Here is a 19,493-nt window from a genome sequence, read left to right on the forward strand (position 1 = left end):
TGTGGCCACTTTCAGAATTTTTCTGCAACAGAAGGTACAAATCTAAATGTCACCTTCTATCAACACAAGTGTTTCAGTGAAGAAGCAGGACACTTGTCAGGATCATCTTATTCAAGATGACTAACACAGCCCTGAGCCTGTATTTTGAAATTCTCCATACCAGGACAAGATTAGCTCATTGCTTTTAGTAAGAACACTAGCTTGGTATTTAATAGTCTTCTATCAAGAATTACACTTCGGTATGCTGGACAAATAGGTCTGCCAATTAAAAATTGCTTTAATTTCTAACATTTTTGAGAGACAGAGAGATATATCTGCATCAGAATATCTTCAATTAAAAAGGTGATTGAAGCATGTCTTTAACAAATCTTAATCATAGAATCATTAAGTTTGGAAAAGACCTCCAAGATCATCTGGTCCAACCATCACCCTACTACCAATGCCACCCACTAAACCTTGTCCCTAAGCACCAAGCCCAACCTTTCCTTGAACATTCCCAGGGACAGTGACTCCACCACCTCCCTGGGCAACCTGTTCCAATGCCTGACTGCTCTTTCTGAGAAGAAATGTTTCCTAATTTCCAACCTAAACCTCCCCTGGTGCAACTTGAGGCCATTCCCTCTAGTCCTATCGCTAGTTACCTGTGAGAAGAGGCTGACCCTCAGCTCCCCATAACTTCCTTTCAGGTAGTTGCAGAGAGCAATAAGGTCTCCCCTGAGCCTCCTCTTCTCCAGACTAAACAACCCCAGTTCCCTCAGCCGCTCCTCACAGGACTTGTGTTCCAGGCCCTTCACCAGTTTCTCATTAGCCTCCTTTTTTAAGACACCTGACAGATGGGAGGTATGTGGGGTGCCTCATCTCTTGATATTCCCCAGATACACCACTGACACCAGACAGCACGCTGCAGTTTTATTAACAGCAATTAATTTAATTATTATTTTATTTATTTGTTTAAGTGTGATGGGGAAAGCCACTACTATAGCAATGGATGAGACAAAGCATGATACTGACAGGAGGGAATTCTTGAACGCGTTATTGCCCTTTAATTCCGGTAATCAAGACTCCGCAAGACCAGCTGACGACAACCCAACACCGTGCAGATGAGACGTTTTTCCCCAGTAAACTTCCACACATGGGTCTGACAAACACATGAAGCGCCTGGGACCACCACTTCTACACGCAGCAGGGCGCGTTGACCCCCGGTCTCCTTGCATGTCCCTACTTCAGAGGAACAACGCGGGGCCTCCCCCCACCTCCCCGGCACCTCTTCTCCCCCCTCCCCGGGGTCGCTCCTTCAACTGCCGCCACAACGACCCGAAGCCCGCAGTGACGTCACGCCGGGAGGCGTGGCTTAGTCCCAGAGCGCACATGCGCAGAACACCGAGTGAGTGGAGGGCCTTCTCTGCGCATGCGCTCTCCGCAGTAAGACGAACATCCGCAGTCCGAAGAACCCCTGCGCGTGCGTGGGCTGAGCCGAGCGTCTGATTGGCTAGCTGTCTCCCTCAGTCCAATAGCGGCGACGGTTGCTGAGGAGGTGTGGCGTCCGGCCGCCCAACGTGCTCGCAGGTTATTGGCGGCGGCGGTTGCGAGGGAAGATGGCGGCGGCGGCGGCGGAGCTGGCGCTGCTGGAGGGGACGCTCGGCCTGCGGAAAGGGACCAAGTACGGCGCGCAGGGGGAGCGGCAGGTGAAGGGAGCCGGCGGGGGTCCCCGCACCACGGCAGCCCGGCCCTGGGCCTTCCCCGGGCGGCTCGGCCTCCTCCCCTGCTCGCTTCGTGCCCCCCCAGGCGTAGGGCCGCGCTGCCTGCCCCGAGCCGTTCCCCTTCTGTCCGCCCGTCAGGGGGCTGGCGGCTTGGAACGGGCTTGGTCTTGCTGCATCGCCCTACCTGCAGTCAGCCCAGCTGTGTCCGTGCTGTTGTGGTTAAATCCTAGGAAAATGGTCAACTCTTAATGTTAGAAATGCAGCTACAGCAAAGAGCTGTTGCTGTTAAATACCTTCTTGAAGTAGCTGGCTTGATGTTTTTGAAGCTCATAGGGAAGCATTCCCATGTGTGATTTAAAAGGCAATCACACGACAAATAACATGGGGCTGGGGGAGTCACAAACTTGTAGCAGTTTTCACATGGCTCCTTCTCTGGGAGGAATAACAGAAGCATTGCTGTTCACTAATGCTTTTGTGTGTTTTCTCTTTTTATGTAAGCATTCTTTGGTTTCAAATATAGTAACTTTCATAAGCGTTTAACACTCCAGCTGGTATTTTAATGCTGTTGGTGTAAAGTGTAAGTCTGAAGAAGTGGGTCATGAAATCTGTCTATGGTTTTTCATGTTCAGTGGAGAAACTGAACAGTCAAGGACTCTGCATAAAAATGCAAAATAAATACTGTGCTTCAAGCTTGCATTGCTTGTTAATTACATCTGAAGGTAGACAGTGTCTTGGGTGGTCATTTGGTGCCATAAATGGCTGAATGGGTTTTAGGCTGCTGCCGTGAGGTTCGTTTCATTTGTGACTCATAGTGGCTCTGTTTCCTTTCCCACTCAAAAAGGCTGGCAGTACTTGTTCCATTATTTCCTATATTTTCTGAAGTAATTTTTTAAGACAAACTGACTTGTTTACTAGTGCCCTCTTTTATACCCTAAAAGTTTGTATGGTGTGTTCAGTCAATTCTATGTGATTTGTTTTGTTGGTTTTTTTTTCCTCTTCGAAGCAGTGTTTGTGAAACAGTAGCAAGGATCCAGTTCCAAAGTCAACTTGTTTTGATGTGCTCTTAAGTTTAATACGTTTTGTAACTTAGTACGTTGCCTTCAGAAACTCTGTGCATCTAACTTGCATTTATGTTTCTTTGTAAAATACATGAGATGTCTTCTCAAATCTTAATCAGTGTTTATAACAGGTATCTTTAACTTTAGCATTTAAATTTAAACACTTTAAAAGGCGTATTCTCACATGCACGCATTTCTGTTATCATAATTAAATTGCATTAAAATCACTTTAACATAGTAATGTCACTAACAAAGATGTGATTAAAACTAGAGGCATATGATATGCTGTCTTCCCCTGCTGTGGGTGAACAAATAACTTCTGTCTTGGTATTTGGCAATAGAACAGTAAGTATGAATAAGCATTTCAGTAGATCTGGCTGCTGTGACTGAAACTGGATGCTACTGACTTTATAACCTTCAGTCAGAGATCTGAATTTGAAAAATTAGTTAAAAGTTAGTTAATAGGTGTTCTGCCAGGGTCAGAACAAACAGTACTACTTCTTGCTAAGATTAGCATAACTGGATTATTTTGTGCTGAAGGTGCCTTGAAAAATATGTGTCTTGTTCTGTCCACAGGCACATTAAGTATGTCTCCAGTAAAAAATGAAAGTAAACCACCACAAAGTAAAAATACAACCCAAATGTTTTCCTTTTGATATCACTACCTTTAGCATTAGTATTTCTAAATTCTGGTCTCTCTTTAAAGGTCCTTTTGAATGGCTGTAAAGAAACAATAGTTACAGTCACATAGAGTACATTTTGAATAAGTTACAATATTATTAATTTTCTCTTCTAGATTCCTGTTCTGCAGACGAACAATGGTCCTGGTCTGACAGGATTAATTACCATAGCTGCCCACTTGGTCAAACAGGCTAAGAAAGAAAAACTGCTTGGAAGCACTGCAGAGGAAAAGGCTGTCGTTCAGCAGTGGTTGGAATACAGAGTGACTCGAGTAGATAGATGTTCTAGTAAAGAAGATACTAGAACAATTCTAAAGGTAAGCAGTACTTAATTAACTTGACAGTGAATTTTGGAGCGGATAGACCTTGAAAATTACAGTAGTAATGTGTGTAAAAAAAGAAGCAATTAATAAAAGTGGGAAAATGCTGAAGACTTGCCAGTTACCTTTTATTGATTAACAAAAAAAATACCTGAAAACGGGAGAGAAGATGCATTCTAAAATACGTGAAGCTGAATTCTTACCATATTCTGTGGCTGTAATGCTGTGAACTACTTAGAACATTGCAGATAATGTGGAGATTATTCAATAGCTTAGTCTCTCTTTAGCCTTGTAAGATACCAGCTTCTTAATATTTCATGAAACCTCACTTACAAACAAGTTGTGTTGCATTTAGAGATAATTCTGCACTAATTTAAGAGCTCTTCTTCCTGATTTGGTAATTATGGATGTTGTTGTGACATTGTGATATGTGAAATAGTAAAAAATGAAATTGTAAGGTAACTCTTCCAAAACTGCCCTTCACATTGAGCTACTTTATGTGGAGGCTTCAGTCCACTCAACTTTTCTTGTAGTCTGAAGCTTCTTCCCCTAGGATAGGTGGAAGCAGAAAAAATCTCGAGGGTCACCCCATTATTTGAGTAGCCAGATGGCAGCAAGTAGATGGGGAAAAAAACTTGCTCTGTTTTCCTTCTTACTCCTTGTGACTGATAATTATCATCTTTGCAATCTTTTGGGAGCAAAGTTTGAAGAGAGAAATTGCTTTACACTGCTAAGTACTAAGAGCTATGTTTTATTAAGTGTGTATGAAACGAGTGAAATTCAGTCAATTAAGTGTTTTTTTCTAATTTTAAAACATGTCAGCTTCAGAATGTACAAAATGCTCAATACTACTAATTAGCCTATGCTGGGAAATAGCTTTGAGCTGCAAGGTATTAGAAAGATTAACTACAGTTGTGGATAGCAGTGTCTTAATATTTCTGATTTTTGTTAGGAGCAGCAAGTCTGCGTCATACAGAATTTATTTCAGCAAGCCAAAGACTGCTGAAGCAGCAGGCAAGATGTAGCTTAGGTTGCTTAAATTCAAGGGAAATCTTGATCTTAAAATGGTGCAAAGCAAAATCTTGCCAGTAATCTGTTGTTCTTCTCAAACTGACAAGCCTCCTTGATTTGTAAAAAAAGCAGATTTGGTGAACACCCTAAAGAACCATTTCTTTCACTTATCTCAGATTATCTGTGATGTATCTTGATCTCATTTTATCTATGGAATATCTTCTGCTGGTTAAGCATGAGCTTGTTTGCATTGCTTCTTTTTGTGACATCATTGGTCTTATCTTCTATGTGTAGATACTATCAAAACATTTATGGTCAGGGTTACCCTACAAACACCTCTCCAGAGTTCCCTCTGTCCTTTGAGACTTTTAAGAAGTCAGCTGAAGTAGGCATAGACTAATCAGGATGTAACTTCTGGTTTAGCTGTACTTTGAACAGAAGATATGACTAGGTGGCCCGCAGAGGTCCCTTTCAACCTTGATGTACTTTTCTCGCTAATTTGATAGAAGGCAGTCGAGCTGTGTAGAACTGTTGATTGCATAGGAAGCAATTTACCTTCCTAATCTGCTTGGTATATTCTAAACAAATGAATTAACTTATTGCAAGGATTTGCATTTTGTCAAATTATCAACAATAAAAGAAAGGCTGGGAAGAAATCCATTAAAGAGAATCACTTCAACTTTTGGTTATTCTAGTCAGTTGCTGGTCAGCTAGGTACCTGTCCTGGTGTAAACCCTTTCTTTTTCTTTTTTTTAATGTATGGCAGATATATAATAATTCTAGTTTCTTTTCTTAGTTTTAGGTAAACCACCCTCTGTTTAGTCCCAAACAATGAGAAGACTGTATGAGAATTACTAACTTTTATTCATCTTTTTTGCCATTTCATCGTATAAAAACAAAAAACAAATTTGTCTTGTTATGATAAAATATCTGCTCTGAATGCCCTAAGTGATGATACCTGCTTTGTTATCGCAAGCATGAATATTTGTAGAACTGAATTTGGGTACGAATACCAGGCACAGAGGTGTGATGGCTTTGTACTTATATCTTTTCAGTGTTAGCATTTTATCTTTATATCTAAGTTATATCTTTTTCAGTGTTAGCCTAGTGTTAATAGTATGGAAAAGAGCTGAAATACAAATATATAAATAAATTATTCCAAACAAAACTTCCTTACTGAGAAAGAGATTTTCCCTGAAGTTATACTGATCGCCTAAATATATATATAATATACCCTAAATACTACTTTAAAATTTTCCTGTAGACTTTTTTTTAGCAGATGCTGAATGGCCAGAGTTTATCTTTATGCAGGACTGCTGTGGAATTGTTCCAGCATTAATAATTTCATAGTGTAGCAATTAAATTTTTTTTTTAATTTGTTCTCTTGCCACCATCATTAATCAGAAAAAGAAGCAGCCTACCATTAAAGTATACTATGTCAAATGGGAGTATGAGGAGGGGGAAGAAAGGAGACGGGGGCGGGGGAGAACACTAAAATAGGGAGGCAAGTCTGAGATTGTAGTTTTACGACGTGTCTGGAATACACAATGGCAGACTTGGGACGGTTGCAGCCTCGAGCCACAATTTATAATAAGCTGTGCCAAAAACAGTTCGTTCAGTCGCTTCTGCTATAAACGTCAGACTGCCTCTACTTAACCCTTAAATGAGGTGATCTGTTTCTGAAGAACATCGGATAACAGCTAGGTTAATGTCTGTTCATTTGAACAGGAAAGTGTTTTTTTTAGTTTGTTTTTTTGTTGTTGTTGACCTTAAGAAAATTTCTTACTGGTGTGTTGACTAAAGCTGTTACCTGGCACGAAGACAATTGTCAGGTAGTCAGACCATATTAACAAGGATTTTTTTTATTTACTCAGCAAATCCCATATGGTTCTGAACCTGACAGCGAAAGTATTCGCAAATTTTTATCCACTTCTGATTTGAGCTCCTGTGCTGGAAAAAAAGAAACAGGATTAATGCCTCTAGACTGTCCTTTGGCAGATACGAGTAATGTAGGAATAATAAATTTCAGTAGTGGTGATTACGTAATGGCCAGTGTATTACGTGAACTTTCTTTTTCACAGGATGAGGCAGTATTTCCTTTGCTTTTGGTCAACTGAGTGATGCTTGGTTAGTGGGAAATGAAGTTACATGGAAGGCAGGGAGGTGGGTGTCTCTAAATCATTGAGTTGTTGTTCTTGATACCTTGTAGGATTTCTGCTCCTCTCAGGAGGAACTGAGAACCTTTGATGTATTCTCATGCCACCAAATTTCTACTTGAATATTAATGAAATCCGTTCAGTAGATTTGAATGTCTCTGCTTTGTCAGTTTTAGGTATTCAGATGTTGAGGGTTCCAAAATATCTTCTGTCCAAAGTATTACTAGGAACTTGCACTAGATTTCACAGAAAAGCTTCCACAGAAATGGCAGAAGTGCTCTGAAGGATTATTATAACCAAGAAGTTCCACATACTACTTGCAGTATCTCATATAAAAATATTCCATGATTATGGCCAATTCTGTCCCAATTTCCTGTGCTATCTGGCTCTAATAATCAAGTTCAATTAGAGATCTAAATAAAAGAACTTCAGTTATTGTTTGAAGTGCTTGTTTGAAAAATTAGTGTTTCCACCACTGTTTAAGTAGGTTAATCCATTCAGTTCTCTGTCCATAGAGTTAATCCACAGTTCTTGTATGCTGTTTTTCAACAGACTTCTAAATGGAATGCCTAACCACTTTGGAAAGCTTGTACATCATGTTCTTTAAACATCGTGTCAGTTTTCACTCCTCCCTTTTCTAACAACACCAGGATATTGTTGCATGCTGACAGGCGTAAAAGATTGCACTTTGATTATTTGAGCAACATTTTTTGATAGAGCTGTTTTTCCTCTGTACTTCACATGAAGTGCAATATGATTAGCGTAATATTCGTCTAGAACAGGTTTAGCTCATATTTTCAGTTAGGTAAGGGTCTTACATTATAATTAAAAATAAAGCTATGCACTAGTCATGAAGCTATGCCTTTCTTGGATAAGGCTGCAGAATCTTCATTTTGGGTTTTGTATTGCCCAAGGCTTTCCTGGGCTTTCTAAGGCTCTTTGCTTTTGCGTGCTGTCTTAAAAAGGCAGTTAGAGTGGAAATGACCTTGTGAATATTGCTGGCTGAAAGCACATGGTTTTGTATGTCAAGGAAGTGTGTACACCAGCAGTGCATTCTTAGGGACAGAATATCCAGAACACAATTAGGGGATGATTAGATGCATCATAAGCTATGGAGGTGTTGTAAGAATCAACTGTTACTTACCTGAGCTACAGTGGTGGGCAGTGTCTCAACTTGTGGTGTCTTAACAGATTAATTGGATTGCAGACAATTGTACTACATACCTATAGTATCCAACTCTGGGGGGTAACCAGCAGTGTGCTGTGGATGGGACGTGTTGAGCTGTTGCTGTAGATAAGGGCTATACATCACATATCTATTCGTAAAACAAGCAAATTGAAATCAATCAGTTAGTACATAAGTAACGTAACAGCTTGCTTCTCTCCACTATTCCCCTACCCCAAAATGGAATTGGAATTGCTGCAGTCGTTCAGTGCATATTATTACAGCAAACTGCAGTTATGCCTTAAGGACTATCAGTTATTTAATACTAAATTGTATGTACGTAATCAGTCTAAGTAGTGACGTTAAGTACACGAAATGCAGTGATAAAAATAACAGCTAACAGACCTGAATCTTCAGGATGTCCTAGAAATTCTAATATAGTATTGCATTCAAATTTTCAGTAATCTCTCCATGACAGAAAGACTGTTCCAGTTTAATAGTGTGGTCACTTAAGAAAGCTTCACTTTCAGGAATTTTACCACAGTTGGCTGTTAGCCAATAATATAACAATGTGTGGGAAGTATAACCCACGAAGCAAGATCTACTACATGTTTTAACACACATGGAAAAAACTATACTGTGATGTTTTTGAATTGGCTTGACGTTTATAGTATGAAATTGGAGTATCTTCCTATTCTTCCCTTATGGGAGTAATGTATATATTCAAAAACAGAATAGCAAACTAATGCTCATTTATCCAAGACTCCACTACATTTGTCAAACTCCATTTGTTCAGTTAACTGACTTGATAAAATTTGGTGAACTAGAATAAATAATCCTTCAAAATGTAATAGCCTACTTTGCCTTAAGACTTGAATTTGTTCTTAGTGATAAACATTTTGAGGCTGCAAATATGCTGTGCAGGTATTGTGATGGTGTCAACCCATCCTGAACTATGAGCTATGCAAACCAATATTTCTGTGCATAAACTAGCCTAACTCTTGAAGATATATAAAACTAAGAATCAGCATGCTATAGCTTCTTTGGCCAAAATTCTGAATTTTAACAGTGAAATAACTGCATCAACTGTACTGTCATAGTTAACAGGATGTTTATAAAGTAAAAAGCTTAATTGTATAGCCAAGAATATGAAATGAGGTCATGGCAGAGGAGCAAAATTTCAGTGGCATTATTTTTCACAGTAAAGTGTTATTTCCAATTAATCCAAGTAAAATGCTGATCAGAGAACTTGTGTCAGAAGGGGTTTATGATTTCTTCCCAGTATATTGACTTACAGATTTTCTTTTGTGAAAGCTCCTTTTTAACAATGTATTTGCCTTTGTGTTCTGTAAATAAAATCCCTCAGAACTGTAGTTACATGTTTAAAGTAATTTGAGACCTAACTAATATGAAGAAAGCAGCAAGCAAGTATAAAGGAAAAAGCTGCGTAGCCAGGGGCAGATGACCTTAGAGTCTTAAATGTGCAGGAGTTAGTATTTTTCCCTGATTTGCTCTAATAAAAGAAAACCAAAGCAGACGTTAGGATGTTTCGGTCTTAGAGAAGTATGGGAGTCCTGTCATGAAGTTATTGTCAAAGAAAATTGTAAGGTGGTATAAAGGAGGCAAACTTGCCACGTTAAAATGCGAGGTCAGAGGCTGTAAAGTGTCAGTGTTTCGAGTTTTTTTCATATTAACTGTAAAATATGTCAATACATTTGAGGCAGTAGAATTATGGAACCACAGAAATTGCAATATGCTATAGTCTAAATTATTTTTTTAATTGTTCATGAATGAATAAACACATTTTCCTTGCCCTACCCTTTCTTTTGAAAAATAAAGAGTTCTATTAAAATGAAGTGTGCTGTAATTGAGACTGTTAAATCGTTTTAGGGACATTTTGAAAAACATTGTTTAAGCTGTTTACCAGTTTCCAGAAGGGAGTAAATGGCCTAAGAAAACTGGCAGGACTGCTCTGAGCAGAAACTTACCATAAGCTTGTTTGTTTTTCTTGGGTGTTTGGTGGTGGTTGTTTTTTTTTTTTCCAAACTAGTAGAGGAATATTAGCTGGGAATTTCTACCTTCAAGGAAAAGCTAGGAGGCTTTTTTCCTACGCTTCAGAAAAGAATGTCATAAAACTAGAGCTTGCTTATGCTGTAGTTTACCCTCAGGATTAAAGTAAACTTTGCTTGCTGTTACATTTTCCTCTTTAGAGGGAAGTAGGGGGCACAAAGGTGTTTGACTTAGATGAGGAGTAGGTAAGGTGTGGAGGAAAGGAAGCAACACCTGTCCATAAGCAATACGTGTGTTCTCAGGCATGATACAGTTGACCAACAGTGAGTCTCTCTGCACTCTGTTTTCCTGCAGAGAACTACATATGAAAAGTCTTCAGTAATGCAGACTTGAAATACTTATTCATTGAACCCAAATGGAAGTATTCTACCACCCATCCTTATACCATCTGATACGGAGTTGTTGAGAGGGATGATCTTAGAGTGCTGAAACCGTGCTCCTTCATACGATCTTATGTAGTGACTGAGTTGACTGTATCAGTCATTAAGATTTGCTAACAATGATTTTAACATTAATAAAAGCAGGTGGCAAATGGTACCAGTTGATGGGTATCAAATTTCAGGCACGAGTTAAGCATGTTTATCTCCTATGCCAGTATCCCTTTCTGTTTCTTTCACTTCTTACACACTTGCAGTTTGAGAACTTCTTGAAACACTGATGCTTTTATGAGTCATATGCACTAGTCAAGAAAATGCAAGATTCTTGCATTTTTTTGAGTAACTTGAAGCCAGGAAAAGACAGTTGAAAGTATTTCTGTGGGGTCAGCTTAATATGTAAAACAAATAATACTTGTATTTACAAAAACTTGAGTGGATGTCAGTAAATAGGGGAATGATGGAAATTTGTGGGACAGCAACAAATTGTCTTGCACTTTGTTTAGAGACGAACACTTAGATTTTGTTGAAATCTCACTGTCAAGGAACAATGACTGAAGTTATTATCTTGATGCTTTTTAGAAACTTTTCTTTTAGTGTTTTTCTCCTTTACTGAGTTTAGCTAAATTAAAGGTGGCACTTATTTAAATACCTGGCCTCCAGAGGAAGGTCTCAATTATTTTTAACAATTGCCTTAATGTTTTGTCGTACGAAGTCGGTATTACAGCGGTATAATGACTTTTTCCTTTTTAGGATCTTAACACACACCTCGAAGATAAAGTCTACCTTGCAGGAAACAGTTTTACCTTAGCAGATATTTTGATGTACTATGGATTGCATCATGTCATGGTAAGTGCTATTTGCATTACTTTTATACATAGAGCTATCATAATTGTTTATTTATCTCAAGGGCAGTTTATTGCTGTAGAAGTTAAACTACTGGATCAGTGACAGTTGCAGAACAAAAAAAAATGTGAGATTTCTTATGAGGAACTTCATATATAACTTGCCTGTAAGTGCATATTTTACTTTTTTTAATATTTAGCTATGGATCTGTGAAAATAAGTGTATTATCTGTAGTACTCAGGGTACTTCAGTTGCCTATATGGACGGTAACATATGGATGGTACCTGTCCCTCTGTTTATAGAGCTTACCTGTTCAAGTTTGAAACGTGACTGCTTACAAAACTACACGGGAAATAGATAAATGAAACTCAAAGAATGTGTCAGAACTGGAAATAGTAAAATTTTTAGAACAGAAGTGCTACTATAAAAGCTGCCCATAAATAAAGTTCCTGAAGGATAAATGCATGCAAGTGTTAGCTACAATGACATGTCATTCTTGTTTCTAGGTTTAATGATAAGGCTTGATAACATACAGAATATGAAAATAACATGTGAAGGCTGGTGCTTAAGGGAAAAAAGGTTGTACTGAATAGAAATGATGTTGAGATTCTTCATACGTAGCTCAGGGTTTACTGCAAAGTGCTTATAGATCACTGCACATCAATTTTGAACCCCAAGAGGTAATTTTAAAATGAAGCAATAGCAGTTATTTGTATTTGGGTGGCTGGAACATGGTTGTGAATGAGCATGCATTCTTTGGAGTGAGTATTTCTAAACAAACCAAACCAAATGGTTTGCTGAAATCTTAGGGGAGGATAAAATCACTGAGTTTTACATCAGAAAATGGCAGGGGAAAAAATAAGAAAAAAATGCCTCTGATTAAATGCCTGTGTCTGATCTGTGAATTCAGTCAGCTGGTTGAACTGTTAGTTTATGCAATTAAAAGCAGAGTACTAGGAGAAGAGTACAAGAGGACTTGTGCTTCAAAAGGGAATATGAAGAGGAGGGGCAAGAGATCAGGTAATGAAATATTACTAAAAATGAGAGAGATCTTGTGTATCTCTTGACTGTCCAGGAATAAATGTTCAAATAAGATAGTGCAAGCAGAGGAGAGGAAAAGAAAGCTTCATTTCGGGTTTTTGAAAACACATTAAAATCACTTAGAATTAATTCTATGTTGAGAAGTTATACTTAAATCGTGTTTTCCTTGTAAGGGATAGATATGTTGACTGGAATGTCAAATGAGTTACCTTTCACTCATTATATGAAAATATACATATAAGCATTTTTTTTCAATATGGCTATGTACTGTGAGACAATGGAAGTTCAAATGAGACTGTTTTTTTAAAAATTAAGCAGGGGAAACTCAAGCATATTTTATATTTAGTTTGCTCTAGAGTAGACCACCTAATCAGGAAGAAAAGATACAAGTTGTTGCTTTGGGAAATAGAACAGATGGTAAAAACAAATGACTTAGTGCTCCTGGGTGCCTGCAACCATCTAGACGCTACTTGGGACAAGTTTATAGTACAACATCTGTTTCTGAAATGGTTGATTTTTCGCAGAAGATAATTTTCTGACTCAGAAAGGTATAAAGGGCAAATAATGGAGTTGCTATACTAAACAGAAGAAAATCTAGAAACTGCTAGTTAAGAATTACATATTTTTAAGGTTTCAGAAATTGTTAATGTTGGTATTTAACTATAGAGGTAAGATCTTGAACTGGGATTTTTTTTTCCTCCAGTAATGAGAACAGAGTACTTTGAGCTGCTTCTCTGCCCAAAGCATTAGGCAGGAGGGAAAGCTGCTCTATCCTCTAATGTGATGCAGTCCAGAGAAGCAGTTTATCATATCCACCATTGTTTCAGCTAAGCCTGAAAAATGTGCAAAATGTCAGTAAGGTTTTCTTCCTATAATCCTTCAAGAGAAAAAGTGGGGAGGATGGGAGATGGGGATCCAGAGTTGCTGTCTAGAAAATGAATCTGAAAATAGTACTGATAATGGCCTTTAGGATCAATCTATGCTTTTGATGGGCTAACAACTACATACTAATGCAGACATCACTAATAGAATACTATAAATACTAGTGATGTACCATGATAGTCCTGAACGAGTCAAGTATTACTAAAACTTTACAAACCTTCTGATGAACTAGAAAAGTTTTTAAGACCACATGCTCTTACTGCTTGCTTCTTCACCTTTGGCTTCACCTTCCTTCATTGGTGTTAATGAGAATAAATGATAAACTTCTGTATTCCTCCCCACCTCTACTTTGCGCGCGCACACACACCACATTATCCAGATGGAATTCTGGAACCTGATTCTTCACTGTTCAATAGTCAAACTGAACACTGTTCAATAGTCAGATAGACCAACAGTAACTCTTAATTTTGCAGTTGAATACTTTTCATTTGTTCTTCCTTTCTCTTCTAGTTATCTTAATAAGCATAATAGTGATAAATGTTTAAAAATCCATACTGTGGCAAAAGAATTAGTATTTTAATGAGTGAGGGTATTCAGAGGTAGCATTTGAGGTTTCTTGCCAGGGTTGTAGGAAAAAAATTCAGTATTAATTAGAAATATACATTTATAATGATGAAGCAGTAACTAAATTATGTACATTGTTCTGCATCACAGTGTAGATCACAAACATCGAAAAAATGTAATGCTTGGTGTTGGCTGTCTAAATGGGCTTTTTCAAGTTGGCGTGACTTACACTGTCATATGTAATTCTGGGTCTCCGTGTGTCTAGTATAAATATTGTTGTCTTTTGACATTTTGATTACTTAAATACATATGTAAATGGTTTTGATGAACAATGAAGTTCTGCTAGGTTAAAGCATGGATTGCAGAGAAAACATGAATTTGGAAGCGTTGCTTGAGGATAGCTCAGGCAATCAGTAAGCATTAAATTCCTCTGTGGTAATAAACTTGTTTTTATATCAGAACTAATTTTTTTTTTTATTTTCCCTATATTCTTCTTCACAAATAGAACTAAACTAGTGAAGTGATGTTTGAAAATATTTAAGAGAAATAATCAATACAAAGGTTGATCTGACTTTATACTTTGTAAATTTTGGCAGAACTGTACTAGTAGTCTGAAGTCTATATGTTTGAGTTTAAAATTTCTTTAATAAGCACTGGAAAATAACTTACGGGTGAAATGTGTATCTACAAATAGAATAAATCTCAGTCTAAATTTTGGGGTCAGATTAAGTATAATCTAGTACAAAAACTACTAAATTCTCCTCAGGTCAGAGCTACTAATACTGATGTGTGAGACTACAGTAGTATTTTTTTTTCTTCCCGTATGAATGTTTTCAGTAATAAACAGATTGCCTTTTTTTGATATTCATTGATACACTGCTTATCTTAATACTGGGTTAACGGGCTTTCCTTTTAAAGAATGATGCTAGGAGTGGTTCTTAAACTAAATTCAGAAAAAATGGCTTTACGTTAAAGATTTCTTAATTCTTAGCGTGTTCCTTTAAACCAAAAATGCTTCAAAACCATGTGAAAGTATTTTACAAAACACAGCATTCAGCTGTTGTTTTCCACTCACCCCCATCCTTATATGTAAAAGTTAAATTAAAAAGTGAAATAGTATCTGTTCTTCTATTGATGGTGAAGAGCTTTACACATACACAGGTATTTTTAGACTTCCCATGTGCATGTAGGATGTAGGCATGGGAATTTATGCCTGCATTCCCAGTGCTACTGGAAGCAAATATAATTAAAGCTTGTGTATTTATAGCCCTTCTAGAAACTCTTCTGGTTACACTGTGTGATGACCACCTTCGTTATCCTTCATGAGCTGTGTGGTGGAAAGCTAAGACTTTTTTTTTCATAATTAAAAAAAAAAAAATCAAATTGAGTGTCTGTTTCTTTGCTATTGAAATAATTGCTTTAATAGCAAATAATTATTTTATCAGTAGAATAGCAGCCTTCCTTAACTTGGGGGAATTGTCTAATTTAATGAGGAAGAATAGAAAATACCCATCGAACAAAATGTTGTAAAAATGCTGTGGAAGTGATCTCTAAACAATTAACCTAAGAGTTGTGTTCTGAGTAAAAAGTAGAGCATGCCACAGAGTGCTTTTTAATATATTTCACTGATAGAGTGCATTATGTAAATAAGCAAAAATATCTTGCCTGTTCTGCCTGGAGTACAAAGAAGGGTTCTATTATTAGAGTATTGTCTGTTTTTTCCCTTCAGATGTTTTTCCACTATGTGAACAGAATGGAGAAGGACACATTTTCCAAAACTTATTTTTGATTTACTTCAGATAAATGTATTTTTAAGACTGTAAATTGTAATTTTATTGTAATTAAAATTAACTGTAATTGTAATTTTAAAAAATGAAATTGAGAATTATCAATATAAAATTACAGGGAGAGGAAACAGTATCTGCTGCAAAATCTGAAGTTCAGTTCAGGTTTTTCATAACCAAGCACTTACCCAGTAAAGATTTTGGGGGAAAAAGGGTATTGTAATTCTGTCAGTGTACAATAATCACTGAAGTTACAGTATTTTTAGTACCTGCTCATGCTTTACTGAAAATGGGGAAAAGTATTAATCATAGATAGCCTTTAGGGTGTATGTTGTTCTTTACATACTCTGGTATGAAGCTGTAGAGCCATTTACAAGCACCAGTTTCAAACTGCCATTAATTATAACAATCTGCATGTGATCAAAAGCATCTTCCCGTAAATGGTGCTGCATGTTTTTTCTGTCTTGTATTAGCGTCTGAAGAACCTCAGGCAGTTTATGAAGTATCTTAATTTAAAAAAAAAAAAAGCACTCAGTGTTACATTTTAATAGCTTCCACTTCCTTTTGCTTGTAATGTCTCAGAAAACTTTGGAGTTTCTCTTCTTACCAATGTTTTTTTTTTTTCCACTTGACTAATGCAGGTTAGCCATGTTAAGTTTAGAGCTCTGCGAAAATATGTCTGTGCTTTAATTGATTTGGCTGTGCACTTTGATCGGACTATATACAGCTGTAGGAACAGTGTTTACATCTCATGCCAGCAGCAAGAAGAAGGATGCAACAGCTTTTCTCATACTGCCTGAACTGGGGTACATAACAGTTTAAAACTGCAGGTGTTTTGTGGAAATGTGTGCAGTAGTATGCTTATGTTCTGGCAAGTGAGTTCTGTAGGAAGAAGAGCATCTTGGTCTGGGGAGCAGCTGAAAGATCCCCACTTCTTGTTTTTTGCTGCAGTTACTGTGCTCTTTGCTGTTAATACAGCTTTACTCTCAGAGAGAACAGAAAATTACGTGACGTTGATTTAGAATTCTTTCCTGTAATTCTTCAAAATTCGTTTTCTTTTTGTTCCTCTAGCCAGTTCAACGTAGTATATATCCTTATGGTGTGTTTTTTTGTTTGATTTTTTTTATCTCTACATGTTTAAAGCTTTCTGATTCTAAGCCAAGTGCTGGCCTGTGTGAGACAATAGTAAGGGGAACCAGTGGATGTTATAGTCAACTCTTAAAATCCAAAAGGCTGGTTTGTCACAAAGTAAAATTCACCATGAGGCTTAGTTTTGAACACCGGCTTTTCATTCCTACAGCTGAGTTAAATGAATTCATATAGTTTTTCTTGTAATTTAAAGTCTGTTTGAACATACTTGTTTCCAGCTGTCCTGTGCCCATGATGAAATTGGCAATGAACCTGCATTATCCATGAGATCTGGTGCTTGTAGAACAAGGCACAAGGAGTATGCTATCTGTTTAGCTATCGAGGAGGGGATTAATCTTGTTTAGCTGTAGAAGTCTAAGCATGAAAAAAGCAGGCGTGTCTAGCTAGTGATTTGTCTGTTAAGACTATCCTCTACAGGTGTGCCCCACTTTTGTTTATTGTAGGTGTTGTCAAAGTGAATCAGTGAAGCTTGATGGCTGATTGAAGAGAGATGAGTCCTACACTGCATGTGTTAAATACTAGGGAGATGAGATAGAGTAGTTCACATGGAGATGTTTTTTTCCTGGTAATTTTAGTAGTTTGTTTTGAGGCTGACCCTATTTCTAATTAGTTTTTGTTGTAGGTTAACATGAGGAACCAGGTTATTGTCTAAATTGATACACTAACTTGGTTCCAGAGGAATGCAGACCTAGAACTGGTTATCAGGGAAAGGTAATACAGGTGATACAGTATGGAGGTAGTTCTACTACTGCTGGCTTGAAAGAGAATGAAGTTATAAAAAGACTTCATTGAAAATATTTAAGGATGTTGCTGACTTTAATGTAGAAGACTCTGAAAAGTATAGCTGATATGTAGTTATAGATGACTCTATCTGACCTAGTCCTATGGTAAAAGTAGAAGTAGACTGGAGCTGTTGCAGTAGGTATATAACAGTTGGAAGCTTCTCCCTGGGTGCTCTTGTGGTTATTCAGGTAACTATTGTATGACTATTGATCAAAATGGAAAATAGTTTTACTAACCAGTCTGAAACGGCCTGAAAAAATGTATTCCTGCACTTTTAATATACGTCACACTTTGCCTGTGAAGCAAGACTTCCTGCTGGGTTAGAGGAGCGTGTAAGACTTGTGCATAATAAGGAATTCTTCCCTGTATCTCGACACTATATGCTAACCATAAGTAGATAGAAGTGTATCTTGACACTATATATGTTAACCATGAGTAGATAAGTGTTAAGCATGCTAACAACCTTTCCTCCCACCCCCGAGTATAATATACAAATGTATATTCCACCCTCCAGATCTGTTTATTTGAATAAATGAAAAATGCATACATAATCTAGATTGTGAAATTAAGGTATTAAGGACATTCTGTTGCTCTGTAACAACTCTCTGTGAGTTGAAATTGGCTGTAAAACTGTGCACTTTAATTTGCCTTCCCACATATTATGATACTAATAATGCAACCTTGTGTTCTTCTCCATGCAGGTGGACCTCACAGTGCAAGAAAAGGAGAAATACCTTAACGTGTCTCGCTGGTTCAACCACATTCAACATTATCCAGGTGTCCGACAACAGCTGTCTAATGTCGTCTTTATCAAGAACAGATTATATACTAATGCTCATTAAGGAAAATTTTAATGTCATGTTGGAATGATGTTGAGAGTCTAGAAGTTATATCCAAAACCACTAACTTGAAAATACTGGTTTGTAACCTTCTATATGTGAACCAAAACTGGCAATGCCTCAAATAATGCTTGCATTGAACCGCTATTGCTTGTTCAAGAATTTGAACTAGTTCCAGAATTGTATCATATATCTGATTAAATGGAACGATGGCAGAAAGTTGGAAATAGAGTTTTAATTCACTATTTTTTAAAAAAAAAAAGTTTTTTCAATTAAACATTCAACTGTAATTGCATGGCCTTTATAAGAACAAATTAGTTATTTTCCTTTGATTTTTCACTCCTATTTATTGAATTTATGCATATGTCCCCCTTTTCCATTTTATTTACCAGGAATGTTTACACTAGTTTTGTAAAAGTTGAGCTATATTGTGTGCCAAGGATGCGAGAAAGGGAACATGCAAATGTTACAAAGTATTTAAGTGACTGAATAAATTATTTTGAAACTGTAGTCTTAATTTGGCTGTGAAACTTTTTAGTTTATTAAAAAAAAAAAAGGCATGTAAAATCTTAGTTGACTTTTTACTTCATTTTATGATATTATGGACCTCTGCTTAGACCCTAGAAGCATTTTATTTCAAAGATTATGCATGCCTTGCTTCTATGCTATTTCCATGTAAGAAAATTACAAGATCCTAAAAAGAAAGAGGTGGGGGGGGAAAACATGCAAGGTAATGAGTGGTAAATTCAATTAGCAGAAGTTTATTTTAAAACCAAGGACACTATTGCTGAATCAAACACTTCACAGGTCACTTCACCCTAGAACCATGGTCTTTTTTTCATAATGAATTTCAAAATGGTAACAATGCTCTAAGATGCGTATCTGGATTGGGTAACTACATTTTCCACAATTCAGTTAACATTTCCTTTAAAGCACTGAAAAAATACAAAAGTATTTAATCGATAAACTTGTATGTTAGTTTCTATGACTGTTCAGCAAACACCTGTGACTCTACTATGTGGTCTGTTGTACATTCTTTTCTCTTAATTTGTGTGCTACACACAATAAGGT

At 37.2% G+C, this 19,493-nt stretch overlaps 1 protein-coding gene across 1 annotated transcript; it reads left to right on the forward strand.

Moving 5' to 3' along the window:
- The first annotated feature begins 1,522 nt into the window (after nucleotides 1-1,522).
- EEF1E1 (eukaryotic translation elongation factor 1 epsilon 1) lies at nucleotides 1,523-18,930 on the forward strand. Its single transcript, XM_080581798.1, has 4 exons — nucleotides 1,523-1,685; nucleotides 3,555-3,755; nucleotides 11,288-11,383; nucleotides 18,285-18,930. Exons 1-4 carry the CDS (start codon nucleotides 1,596-1,598, stop codon nucleotides 18,423-18,425), a joined length of 528 nt encoding a protein of 175 aa, XP_080437924.1. The 5' UTR covers nucleotides 1,523-1,595; the 3' UTR covers nucleotides 18,426-18,930.
- The last annotated feature ends 563 nt before the right edge of the window (nucleotides 18,931-19,493 follow it).

Source organism: Anser brachyrhynchus (assembly GCF_964034855.1).
Source record: "Anser brachyrhynchus genome assembly, chromosome: 2".
NCBI lineage: Eukaryota > Metazoa > Chordata > Aves > Anseriformes > Anatidae > Anser > Anser brachyrhynchus.